Below are 13,524 nucleotides of genomic sequence, written 5' to 3'. Positions count from 1 at the left end.
GGGGTCACCAGCTGGCTCCCTGCCACCACCAAAAGCCTTGGACCTGTGTGCACCTCATAAGGCAGAGGGGCAGTGCCCTCAAGGTCCTGAAGCTCCCAAACTAGTCTGCCAGAGCCACCAATCCCAAGTCCCACCCAAACTTGCCCTGTGGGATACGGGAGGCCTCTCAGTTTCCCTGTGCTTATCCCATGGGTACTGGGGAAGGCTTGCATCCTGCAGCTCCAGGTACACAGCCAAAACTAGTACTATCATATGATCTGAGAATCTCAGGACTGGGTGTGTTCCAGAGATAAAATCATTATACTAAGAGGATATCTGCACTGTCATGCTCAGGGAAGCACTATTTGCAATAGCTAAAAGATGAAATTGATCTAGCCATGCATGATAGATGATGAAGACAGCATACACACAGACATACAAATAAGATAGAATATTATTTGCCTATTAAAAAGATTGAAATCTACCCATTTGCAACAACATGGATGGAACCGGAAATCATTAAGTAAAATTATGTTAGACACAGAAAGACAAACACTACACGTTCTCACTCACTTATGGAAACTAGAACAGAATAGTCTTCATGAAAGACTGAGGAGGACAATGTGGTGAGGGGAAAAGGAAGGAAGGAAAGCAATTAAATAAAGTGGACTGTTGTGGTTCATGTCTATACATCGCTCCAAAGCCTCATGCAATCATGGGGTGGGCTTCTAGAGTTTGTGACTGATCCATGGTCTTTGTGCTGGGATTATAGATGTGCACCCTGAGGTGGGTAACTTGCATACAATGTAAAGGAGGGAAAGATTTATTCTCCCCCCCCCTTTTTTGCTCTTGTTTCCTTTCTGCCTTCCTCTGCTATGAAGTGCTGCCCCTCTGCCATGCCATGCTGTCTTGCAACCAGCTGAGTATGGACTGAAACCTCAACAAACTGAATTAAATAAACCTTTCCTCCTTTAATTTTGGGCATCAGGTATTTTGTCTCAGCAACAAAAGAAAAGCAGCTAATACAGAATTTGGTACCAGAAGTGGGGTCACTGCTGTGACTACACTTGACTATGTGGTTCAAAAGCTTTTGGGAAGGTTCAAAGATGTTGCCTGAAAGAGTAGTGCTGGGACACTTTTGGCTGTTCTGTATGGGAGATTCTGGTCAGAGATTAGAAGACCAGAGGATTGATAGAAATCTTGCCAGTAAGGACCAGGCTCAGGAGACTTTTGCTGGGAAGAAGGCCTGCATTGGGTGTTGGACTCCAGGTCATGTGTGTTATGACTTAACAGAAAGTTTGTCTGTATTTTGCTATTGTTCAGAGTCTTAGCCTGAGGCTGAGATTAAGGGCAATGGACTTACTAAACTGGCAGAAGAAACTTCAAGGCAGTTGAATGTTGAAGTGGTGGCATAGCTATTTATTGGAGGCTTTTAGCCAGATTTACATTGAAAATTAAGAGCAAAGAGCCCAGAAGAATGATTTAAAATGTTGTGAGTTTGACCAGAAATGAAGCTCCAGTAAAGCTGTGAATGACAGAGATAGAACTGAGATCTCAATTGCTGAGAAGGAGCCGAAGAATACAAAAGATGGCCTGAGGACATCACAAGAAGCTGCAAGTGTCCACCCTTTGCAGCCTCAAAACTACAAAGGTGGAAGGCTTTGCTTTGAGAACAAAGTCGAGAGCACCATGTTCCAAAATGGTAGTGTCACAGAGAATTTCTTCATCAGAATGGATTCAGAGGGCTCAGTGATCCAGGCACTTGACCACTATGGCCCAGAGACCAGTACTTGACCACTACTGCACCAGCTGTCAACAGACGTTGGCATTATCTGTGGGGTGTTGGATTTAGGCACATACAGAATGCAAGAGTTCTGAAGTTTAAAAGGCTTCTCTCAGACTTCAGATGGTCTAGGAGATCAGGCAGTATGAAGCTGTGAGTATAAAGCCAAAGTGCATTGGAGGCCTCAGAAGTTTGGAGCATAGATCATCTGAGGAAAACTTCAAGGAGGGAGCAGAGCAGGCCCAGGAGAAAAGCCATGAGAGCTATAACTATCAGGAGTGCCACAGGAGCAGAGGTAAGCAAAACCTCACAACTTGCCATGGATAGCTTTGGCTGTTGCACATGGAACTACAGGACTTAATGTTTGCCTGCTGGATTTTGGACTTGTTTTGGTCCCAATCCTTTTTATTTTCCTGTTTATAACATTTGGAATGGAAATACCTACTTTGTGCCATTGAATGTTGGAAGTGTTTAACTTTCCACTTGTACAAAGGCTCAGAGCTAAGGCTTGCCTTACATTTCACAGGAGACTTAGAACTTGCACTTTTCAGCAATGCTGAAACTGTTGGGACTTTGGCAACTCTGATCGTTGGACTAAATGCTGTTTGCATAAAGGCATGTGCATGAATCTTTGAGGGGCCAGGGACAGAAAAGTAATCAAGACAGGGACCAAACAGAATAGAAATTAGTTCTGGTTTTTTGTTGCACAACAGGATAATTGCTAGTTAAAACAATCTGTGATACATTTTGAATGTTTAGAAAAAATATGAAACTCCCAGCATATACAAATTATTAACATTTGAAACAGCAATGCTTATTAATCAGATTTGATCATTATTACTTATATGTGTATTGAATTCCATAATGTATGCCATAAATATGTACCCATATTATCTCTGAAAATATTTTTATCCTACCATCAAACCATCCTTTTATTCCTTTAATAAATTACTAAATTCTACTCACCAGTGTCTTAGATTTTGACTTATTTCAAGTGACATTGTTCTATGCTTCTGTAACTTTTGTTGGGTTTTGGTATGTAAATGCAGGGTTCAAAAAAGAATTAGAAAATTTTTATTCTTGAACAACAGCACCAGAATTATCCTTCTTCCAAAGACAAGAAACTTCCTATGTGACAGTCTGGACCACATACATGCAAGCAGCTTGACAACTTGTTATATTTCTTTTATGAACAATTATCTGGTTAAAGTTTCCCATCCATTTTGTTACATTGTATTTTCCTGGAAAACTGTGTCTTTCTCCAAGGTCTTATAAAAACGTGGGTGATCTGAAAGTTAAAATGTTAGCAAATAAACTTTTTTCTTCGACCTACATACACTCCCTCTCCAAGTCCTCTTTTTCTCTAACTGGCAACATTATACCATCATAACATCTAATGACCAAATATAGAGATCTAGCTGCAGTGTTTAAATCTCCTACTTTACACACTGCTGTCATGAAGTCATTGAGCATTTTTGGTGCTTGTTTCCTTCCACCAAAGTTCACATCCAATGAACAGTGTAAATCTTGGTACCTACCTGAATGATGCAACAGCAAAACCAGGCTTTGACTCTCCTTAGGAAGGCTGAATTGGATTAAGCCTGGAAGAAATGGATTCATCTCTTTTTATTATACTCCCACGAGGCATTTTAAAAACAAGACCATGCATCTACAAACATAGATATATCACAGTTTTCCCCAGATCATTCCATTACTTGAGAATGAATAAGGAAGGTCAATGCCAACTTGAGTTATCTGATTCTTAGTCCTTGTCTCTGTCAATTCTACCAGCCCACAAAGGACGTATTTTAAGACCATCATTCAAAGCACCAAGTCCCACCCCCTTGTGGCTCTAAATTAGAGGATGATCTTTTGTTTCCCTAGAAAATCATGTAAGTCCATCCCTGAGATGAGAGCATAACAAAAGACAGATACTGGTGACTTGTGTGATCTTCACTGAGCTAATGAACCTCTCCACCTCTCACAGGGCCTGGTACCCAGTAAGCTGCAACTGAGAGCTAAAAGAGTCGTAATTACTCCCTGTCTGCAACTCCAAGAGCTGTTTTCTTAGGTCGTTGGAAGAGAATAAAAGCAAAATCCTAGGAAAGCATATTTAGAAGAGGTGATATAGAAATATTCTAAATTCACCCAGAGGCACTGTTATCAAAGAGAGATGAATGCAAATAGTAACTAGTATCTAACAACATTAATGGAACGCTCAGTTGCCTGCAATTTGGGATTTAGTTAAAATAAACGTAGCTGAGGGGATAGCCTCTTCTTTAATGCAATATAGCTTTGTAATAGCAGCTCTCAAAGCATTGCCCAAGGACCCCCTAAGTAACCAAAAGTTCTGTGAGGTCAAAACTGTTTTGATATCAATGGGGATAATATTAAGAAGTTCTTCCATCTCTTAATTCTTATTCTGTCACAAGTATACAGTAGAATTTCCTAGAGGCAACGTCATTCACTATTAATTACATTCAAACGCAGGTGTGAGAATCCAGTAGTCCTCTGTTAATTAGGCCAGATATTAAAGATCTGCAAACATAACAGTGCTACTCCTCCACATACTGTTTTTAAGTCTCTAGCATTTTCATGAAAATTCATCTCAATATGTAAAAGTGTATTACTTTTAAAGTGTGTATATACATATACTAAATCATAATACAGAAAATATTGACAGATGTAACCCTCATAAGCAAACGCTCTTTGGGAACCCTCAACAGACGGTGTGTAAAGAGCCTGACTCCGAGTTGTTCAAGGATGACCCATAACCAACCACGGCCGTTCATTACGACAGCTCTAAATGACTATGACCGTGACCAGGTAAGGTGCTACACAGTGAGAGATGTGTGTGCAAGCATTTGGATACTGGGACTTCTGGTCACTGTCGCTGTGTTAGTTGGCTTAAACAGTAGGATAAGCAAAAAGTTCATTTTTGTTTCATTGCTTTGTTTTGAGACAGCATCTTGCTGTGTATTCAGCTGGCACTGAACTCATGATCTACCTGCCTCCACTTCCCAAGTACTAGGATTACAGGTGTGCACAACTGCGCCTGGCGTGGATAATGAATTCTAAAAGGATAATTTTGCATTGAAATATACAGCATGAACAGAATATTATCTGTCCTTGAAGTGTCAGTCTTGGATTTCTATGAAAGAAGCTGATCTCAAATGGTAGGTAAAACTTTAGCCATTACATTTTTGGACAGAGGTCCCTTCTGATTCCTCAAGTAGGACAAAAACACTAGAATTGTTCCCAAATGTAGAAGAGCAAAAGACCTGCCTCTCCATTCTCCTTTCCTTTACCCCCAAGAAGACAAAATGATTTTCCAAATGTGGAGTAGCAGCAGCTTCAAGATGTACTAATTCCACTGGGAAGAACATGTATCAGGGAAAGCACATTTGTTGTTTTTTTAAAAAATTCATTTAGCACATATACAATCACATTATACTCAAAATATAAGAAATAGTCTAGCAAGAAGACACAATACATATTACAGTAAATCCATTATTTAAGTAGAAAACTACTTTTCTCAAAATATCATTTGATTTTTAAAATGCTATCTGAAGTAAAACTATATTCATGTCAAAAACAAAGAAATTCAGATAATTCTATTACACTTTGCAAAATTCACTCTCCGTGACTGCTGTCATCTGCCATACTCGGTGCTCGGGGAAGTGTCCTGGAAGTGGCCACTCTGAAAAGGTGGGCTGTCCAGATACCTCACGAGTCCACCCACACCGTCTGCACGTACTGTGGCAAACACACCACCTCATACAGCAACCAAAATTCTTAAAAACACATCTTAAAAAAATACCTTAGCACTTGCATATCACAGAAAGATCTCAGATCATCAGACTGTTTTTCCCAAAATTCCTAAAAGGAGACAAAAGCTTTGTTTTAGTTAACACTGATTCTTCTCTTAAAAAGGTCCTCTCAAATGACGAACATTCTCAATGAAAAGAACTCACCAGAACATCCTTCTCAAGGTGTTCCAGAGCCAGAATATCTTTCTCAAGGCTGCTCAACTTTTGAAGAACAAACTTGCGGAAATCCTCTAATTTGTTCAGTCTGATAAACGTAAAAAGCAACCAATTTCAATGGGATTGCTTGGGTGTGACAGAATACACTCATAACAATCCTCCTATTCCAAGTTTCACATTGTTTACCCAACATTTCTCGCCTTCAGAAGACGTAGGGGTCTCCCTGCTCCTCCCGTCCCTCACTGCCCACCAACCCTCCACCCTGGAAACTCAGCAATGCAGACTCTCATCCAGCCTGCAACAGCAGCTCACGGGAAGCTGGTGTTGGAACATGATTCTTGGGAGAAAACAGGGCAGATGAAAGAGGAGATGAAGAGATTCCAAGTTCTTCTTTATTCTCTCCTTTGTCTGGTCCTAAGCTGTGGTCAAGAATGGACTGTGCCGTTTTTCCACATCCATGTTTTAATTCCAACATTGATGACAGTTATGGAAGTTGCTCGTCTGCCTAAGGTCTTTCTTCACTGGGCCACGCATTCCCTGAAGACCAGAGCTCCCACACATTTACAGCTATAGTCTGCATGCTGAGCATCCCCCAAAGGCCTATGTTCAAGGGTTGGTACTCAAAGTGGTACCACTAGGAGGCTGTAAAACCTTTAGGGAGTGCTAGGGGAGGAGGTCAGCTCACTGGGGCATTTCCTCAGGAAGACAAGGGGACCTGGACTCCACTTTTTTACTGCCTGGTTTTGAAGTGAGTGATTTTGCTCCATCATGCATGTGTGCCTGCCACACCGTGCTGCCCTGCCATGTCCTAAAGCAATGGGATCAATGGCTCTTGGACTAAAACTTCCAAAATCAAAAGCCACAGTAAACGCTTTCCCTTTGTAAGTGGATTGTCTCAGCTAGTTGCTGCAGTGACAAGAAGTTGACCAACCCACTGCGCTGAGCAGTCTGGCACCTAGTGTCCCTTGGTGTGCATCTGCTGGATGAATACATGCATAGGCGGAAACCTGAGACATAAGGAAACAAAGTCCCTCATGGGCTTGTCTGGACAGTCGAGTGATACTACATGTCTACATGAGTTTGAAAGCTATCACAAATTTATGCTCAAATAATATATGCTACCCTCAGAAGTGACTAGCTCTCTCTTCCTTAATCTCTCCAATAGGAACAATCTCTCCGTTCACCTTCCCTGCACCACTCAAATCTTCATTTCCAAAGCCTCACTCAAGGACTTGCACTGTAATCTTTCTGGATTACTCATTACAGAAATTTAGCCCTCTACTCCCGTTTCGCGTTCTGCACATCTGTCTGAAATGTGAGGACCCTGGTACTTCATGCTATATAGTCACAAGGAGGGGATATGCATGTGTATTTTCTTATGTTATAATTAAAAATAAAATTTACCTTTTTGACCATTTTAGGTGCAATTAATTGGCCCCGAGTACATTCACAATGTTCTAAATCTATTCTATTCATTGTTTCTGCTTCCGTATTTACCCACGTGTGCCCTGACTTTACAAGTGGATCATAAACTTTTAAAGACTATGTTGGATGATAACAATGGTAGACCAGGGAGATGGTTAAGGAATACACTTACTCCAACCCTTCATCCTATGAATAAAGAACTGGAAACCCTGAAAGGTGAAGCAATCTATCGAATCTCACATCTTCTCAGGCTTCAGTTTCTCAGGCCCCAGCAGAACTGTCAGGTGATAAAGGTTTGTGAGTGATTACTCTTCCAGGAATGTGTTTTGATAGTTACCTGTGCAGGTGTATCTGGCTTAGAAGTTTCAGTAGGCAGTCGGGTGCTTTCTTTGCCACGTTTGAATGAACTGGACTCTCTCTGTAACTAAGCTAAAGGGTAAAAACAGAATGATAACATTGGGGTTGGACATAACTACATAAATTGAGCATATGATTCGTATTGGAATCTGCTGCTGCTACTGTGAGTGACATTCACAGCAAACGTTACTGCTAAAAATCTATGATAAAGCTCCATTCTACATACCGCCCAGGTATCACCTTGTTTGATACTAATAAAGAGTAACAGGTGAAAACAGGAAAGCATATATTCATGCTGTGGATACACATATCGACGCTGTGGGCGTGTTTCCATTATAAATTGACCCACATGAATATTGCAGAAAATAAAGATTTGGGAAGTCTTCCAAGGTAGTTTAATAAATGCTGCTTTGAGTATGCTTCTAAGCAAGTAAAGTAGTCACTGTGGTTTTATAAATACCAAGACAAAAACCAGGGAACTAACATGGTTTCAACACCCACCTCAGCGACAAGGCTCCAAGACTGTGAATCCCGTGTCTCAAAACTCTGCGCCACTTGGACAACGCAAAGGCCGTGGTATCTACACCTCTCCCTCTGTCTCAGAATCCTAATTTCTCCACATGGTTACCTCTGTCCTCACCTCCTCGTCTATCACAATGACCAAAACATTGCTTCCGGGTAGCACAGTTGTCTGGAAAGGCTACCAATGACACCAAACCACGAGTATGGTTTCCACATATTTGGTCCCGCTGGGCAAACAGTTGTGGACACAGCGGTCTCTGAATACAAACCACAGTCTCAAAGGGGCTAAAATCCAAGACCACGGCTGGCCCAATTATACCTCCCTAGAGACTCAGGAGCAGCTCACCTACAAACAACAGAATTGATGGGTAAAGTAAGCTATGTTTGCCTTTTTTTTAGCTTTGCTGAGTTATCACTGACAAATTAAAGCTAATTATACTCAAGGGGTACATGTGACGCTCTGTTGTATGTACATATTATAAAGTGATCGCCACATCAAATCAATTAACCTATCGATCCCCTCGCACAGTGACCTTTCCTGTGTGGGGTAAGAACACTAAAAGTCCACTCTCCTTGAAATTTCCAAACGTACATTGTCATTAACCAGGCCACCGCACAGCCTGCTGAGTCTCTAGAACGCACTCACTTTGGGACTACAGGTTGGCGTCCTTGATCAACGCCCACCCATTCCCCTCACTCCTTTCTACCCCGGTAACCCCCTTCTGCTCCCTGCTTTTTCAGAGTCCCCCTGTAAGCGAGTTCATGCAGTCTGCGTCCGGATCGTTTCACTTCGCATACTGTCCTCCAGCCTCTTAACGAGGTTTTCACTTTTCTGCAGGTGACTTACCTCATATTTCCTTTTCAGTGCCCCAGTGCAGTTTTCCAAGGCTGCGACAATGGCAGAAACTTCTAAGTTCTCTGGCACATCGCCTAGATATGGAGTAGAAATGTCAAACAAAAATAAAATATTAAATGAAATTCAGAAACGCTTGGAGCAGCTGTGCTCGGGCCACCTGCTGCCCAGATGCTGGCACACTTTGTCAGGAGCACAAACATGAACCACAGATGCCCCAACGGTTGCCTGGCTGCGATTCTGCAGCCTGTCTGGCCGGGACCATGACCTCGACCGTGATCACACACAAGGTCAGCTCATGTGAGAGACAGCAGGTGCCCGATGAGGCTCTGACCACTCTCACTCTGGCCACTGCTCACTCACCCAAACCTTCCAAGAACTTCAAATCAGAGCAACAGATGTTATTACTAAGGTGTCCTGGGAAGTGTGCTGGAGGACACAATAGTTGGGGCCTGTCTGTGGGGGTCAAGCTGGCTGAACACATTTGGGTACCAGTCTTATGAGGGTTTAGCGGGATCTAGCTCTGTTCCAGAGGACTCACATGCACTCCCTATAAAAACCCACATGAAGCCGGGGATACAGCTTAGCACACAGCGCCTGCCTGGCAAGCATGAGGTCCTGAGTTCGATTCCCAGGGCCAAAAAATAAAAACTCTTCAAAACCCACATGTACTGGGTTCTGCTGGGATCCACACTGGACTGGAATCACGTACCTTGTTTAGGCTCAGACCAGCAACTTCAAGATTCAAACCACTGCCCTTTGGGGCCCCTGATGTGTGACTTTCTCTTTTTAGAGGTGTTTGTTTCAAAGTGCATGGTGCCATTTGTCTAGAACCCCACATATGTAGACGTTCTAGATTACTCTCTAATTGGTATACATTAGATTTTTCTAACAAAAAATTTAGTTAACTGCCAGCCGAAGCAGAGACTTACTACTTTAGGAAGCCTCAGACCCTGAAATCTGCCAGAAAAAAAGATGTAAGGGGCAGAAATCAAAATGCCAGTAGAGAGCCAGGCATGGTGGCCCGGGGCCTATAATCCCAGCACTTGGGAGGGCTGAGGCAGGAGGATCACTTTGAGTTCCAGGCCTGCCTGGGCTACATAGTGAGTTCAAGGCCAGCCTGGGCTACACAGTGAGTCTCTGTCTCTAAAAAGACCAAAAAAAAAAAAAAAAAAAAAAAAAAAAAAAAGCTAGGAAAGGGTCGTGCTTGTCTTTAACTGTAATTTGTGCAACAAAGTATTTGTCTCTAAGAACAAAGTGCTTAGCTTTCAGGCTTCTGCAGCTACCATGGCCTTAAAAATGTAACTCCTACAAGGTACATTCTGTGCCAACACATTGGTCCCAAATCTGCTTCAGCTGCAGCGTGGGGATGAGATTTTTACCTGCCAAGCCGGAGGATCCTGGAACATCACCAGCTTCCAATCTTGATTGTTTGGCTTTAGCAAAACTCCATTCTGGTGCATCTAGTGAGCAAACACAGCACACAGATGACCCTGCATGCTCTCCCTTGGTCATGTATGTATCTCTGTTTGCCAGTTAATATCTAAGCTGGACACCCCCGAGGGGAACTCATCCCCTGCCTGTTACTAACTGCTCATTGCTTGGGCATCAGCGTGTCCAGCCAAAGCATCAAAGCGTCAACTCTACTGATGCCTGAAGGGGGACACACGGGGACAGGCACCCCTTTGATGAGATCAGATACATTTAGAAGCACTGTTTATCAAGGTACAGAGAGACCTGCTAGCTAGACAGAGTGTTCTAATAAAACTGTAAAGATGGACCTCAAAAGCACTCCCAGAGCTCCAGGCTAGCTGGCAAAGCACTTCGGTTACCAGTCATAGGGCCTTGGGAGACCTTCGGTCGCACTCAGAAGGTGCCCCCTGGTGGTGACAGGGGAACTGTTGCCCTGCTCTGAGGGATGGGTTACTAGGACCACTTGTCCTCACCAGCTGTGGGGACTTTGACATCTTCTGCCAATGAGACTCAAACACAGCACCCTGCTAAATATTTCCCATTCCAAAGCTCACTTTTGCCCCACACATGTGCTTTCCCCAACTGAGCCCTCCCGGTCTTATCAACAGCACCCCAGGGTTAACAGAGCATCAGCTCCATTCCCGTTTCTATTCAGTGTCTGCTTCCACTCCATCATCAAAGCCTGAGGTATGCATCTTCCCTTCTGTCCACCTGCCCATACCAGGGCCCTGCCCAAGGGCCCTGGAGCTCCCTGGAGGAGCTCCACAGTTCCACGCCTTCAACCATCACCTGCCAAATCTCTCAATTGCCTGAGCTCTTGCAAGCAGCCAAGCAACTGGCTGGCAACCCTCCATCTCAAAGCCCACCCCGTTCTATTCCTCACACCTAAAGCACTCTCTCTACCCATCTCCAGACCCCGAAGTGTGAGGTTCTGACATCTCTGCCATTCTTCACTTACCCTGAGTCACTACTGGTTTTTGTGTAGATCCTGGAATCCAGTTTCAAGAATCCACGCAATGAACACCGTGTGTGACTACATCTGAGTTGTACAGTGAGGTCAGAAAATATCAGGGAGCCACGTGGCCCTTCCCTGCACGTCTGCCCTGGCTCCCCGCAGGCCCCCAGATACCTCAAGCATGTTGTCTCCAGACCTACACGTCTGACGCTCCTTCCTGCAGACCCCACACATGCGCAGCCTCCCATCTAGCTCCTGAGTGTCAAATTTCAACACCATCTACAGATTTTTAAATCCTTTTCCTGCTCAAGCTTTTTCTTGCCTTTTAATCACAATATAATATTCTATATACTATTTTTTAAACTATGTTTTTCCCAAAAGTTTTCAAGACATAATTTGATGGATACGTAGATGCAGAACCTAAAGAGAGCTGACTGCATGGACCATATACACAACAATTAATAAAGCTGGCATTTTAAGATCTGCTAAGACCACCTTTGGGAGGATCTGTAAATATTCTAATTTTTAGAAACACTGTGATAGTAAGGAACATTAGAGACTCCAAGGTGACAAAATGAAACAAATTGCTGTTAAAATGATACATAATAAAGAATAGGATGACTACATGTCCTACAGCGTAACAAAGGGTAAGTAGCTCAGAAAAATAAATGGCCCAGGCCTAAATGTTAACTATTTTTTCTCGGGGTTTTTTTTTTTTTTTTGAGATAAGAGTCTCACTAAGCTGTTCAGGCTGAGCTTGAACTATGTAGCCCAGGCTGGCCTGGCACTCACAGCAACCCTCCTGCCTCAGCCTCCTGAGTGCTGGGATTACAGGCATGCACCACTATGTCTGCTTCTAGATTATTTTTAATTAGTGGAAAAAATAGAGTATGACAGGTAAAAGAAAAAAATACCAATTGAGAGAGAAAAGAACCAAAAGCAGAAAAAACTAAGAAGGTAATAATAGATACCTAAATAAAATGATTACATGTTCATGGGTGCCCTAGTTGGCTTCTACAGTAGAACTTCCATAAATGAAAAATTCCAGCAGAAATAACGTTCCCACTCTGAAGGATGCAGAAAACAGCCTATGCTGAAAAATAACACGAATATCATGAACACTGTCAACTGTAAGAAGCATGTCATAGAAGCCAGCACTGCAATTAGATTAGACATGCTCCTTCTGTGAAGAGTTTGGATGAGTATTTTCTGGGCAGTTGCACTGTTTCAAGGCTCAAAGATATTTTTTAATCAAAGAAAGAACCTAGATATAGTTACATCCTTCTGCCCTTAAAGCAAACAGCACTAATGTTGGAATCTGGTACCGAAAAACCAATTAGGGTCCAAAGAAGCTTCTTAGCAGGGACCCCAAACGGCTTCAATCTAGCTGGGCCGAACAACTGCATTTGTTTCCTGGCTGCCTGTTCTGCCCTTCCTGAAATTTTTTTCATTATTATTATTACTATTATTTTGGTGGCCAATGTGTAGCAATGGCCCAAAGTCGGCCTTGAATTTGAATCTGGACATTCGCACCCCTCCCCCAGGGTAAAGCAGGTCACCTGCCAACGTGGACACTCGTCACATCCAGCAATGGAGAGAGGAAGCCAAGTCCTGTGTACCTAACCTGGTCAGAGTCACTTGGAATTTGTGACCCAACAAGGGATGGTCCAGATGGCCCACCCAAGGGACTCGGAGATGGTGTGGCAGACGGAACTCTCCTGGGAAGCGGCACTTCATGGGAGGCTTTTCACCTGCTCTAGGGGGAGCTCCCCATGGGAAAACAGCATCCTGGGGGAGCCGGGCTCAGCCACGAAAGGCGAGAGGTGCACAATGATACCATGTCCCAGGGCCTTTTCCTTGGTGACTGCCTGCCTCGTTTCACTGGTGCTTTCCAACAGTCTTACAGAACGGGTGACACCATCTACCCAGCATCTCCAGCACACACACAGCAGACGCACCGGGCCATCAGAAGACCTGCAGGAACGCCAGCTCCTCTGTCTGCTGGGGGCTGGGTCTTGCCTCACTAGCACGCAGCTTTCTCCATGTTTACTGAAAACCTCTCCCATCCAAGAGCTTATTGCAGGTGGCCTACTGGACGTAAGTTTTCATGAACAGTTTGGTGACCGTGCTCACTGGTAAACCCAGACTTCTGATGAAAACCCACTGTGAATGCTAGCACAGAATCAACCCT

General features: G+C 43.4%; 1 protein-coding gene across 1 annotated transcript in view; it reads right to left on the bottom strand.

The window, feature by feature from the left end:
- Positions 1 to 3,300: 3,300 nt before the first annotated feature.
- The window catches only part of Sycp2l (synaptonemal complex protein 2 like), a 71,994-nt gene continuing 61,770 nt past the window's right edge, over positions 3,301 to 13,524 (bottom strand). The window contains exons 24-29 of the mRNA XM_063259712.1: positions 10,288 to 10,368; positions 8,900 to 8,982; positions 7,511 to 7,602; positions 5,737 to 5,836; positions 5,583 to 5,641; positions 3,301 to 3,363 (exon numbers count right to left, since the gene is read on the bottom strand). Coding sequence (XP_063115782.1) covers positions 3,339 to 3,363; positions 5,583 to 5,641; positions 5,737 to 5,836; positions 7,511 to 7,602; positions 8,900 to 8,982; positions 10,288 to 10,368 — 440 coding nt within the window. The 3' untranslated portion in view covers positions 3,301 to 3,338. The remainder of the gene's footprint in view (positions 3,364 to 5,582; positions 5,642 to 5,736; positions 5,837 to 7,510; positions 7,603 to 8,899; positions 8,983 to 10,287; positions 10,369 to 13,524) is intronic.

This window comes from Cavia porcellus, unplaced genomic scaffold (assembly GCF_034190915.1).
Source record: "Cavia porcellus strain 051 isolate PalLab524CR breed Dunkin Hartley unplaced genomic scaffold, mCavPor4.1 scaffold_13, whole genome shotgun sequence".
In the NCBI taxonomy this organism is placed as follows: domain Eukaryota; kingdom Metazoa; phylum Chordata; class Mammalia; order Rodentia; family Caviidae; genus Cavia; species Cavia porcellus.
The sequence above is the reverse complement of the archived record's forward strand: the minus strand, read 5'-3'. Positions and strand labels throughout refer to the sequence as shown.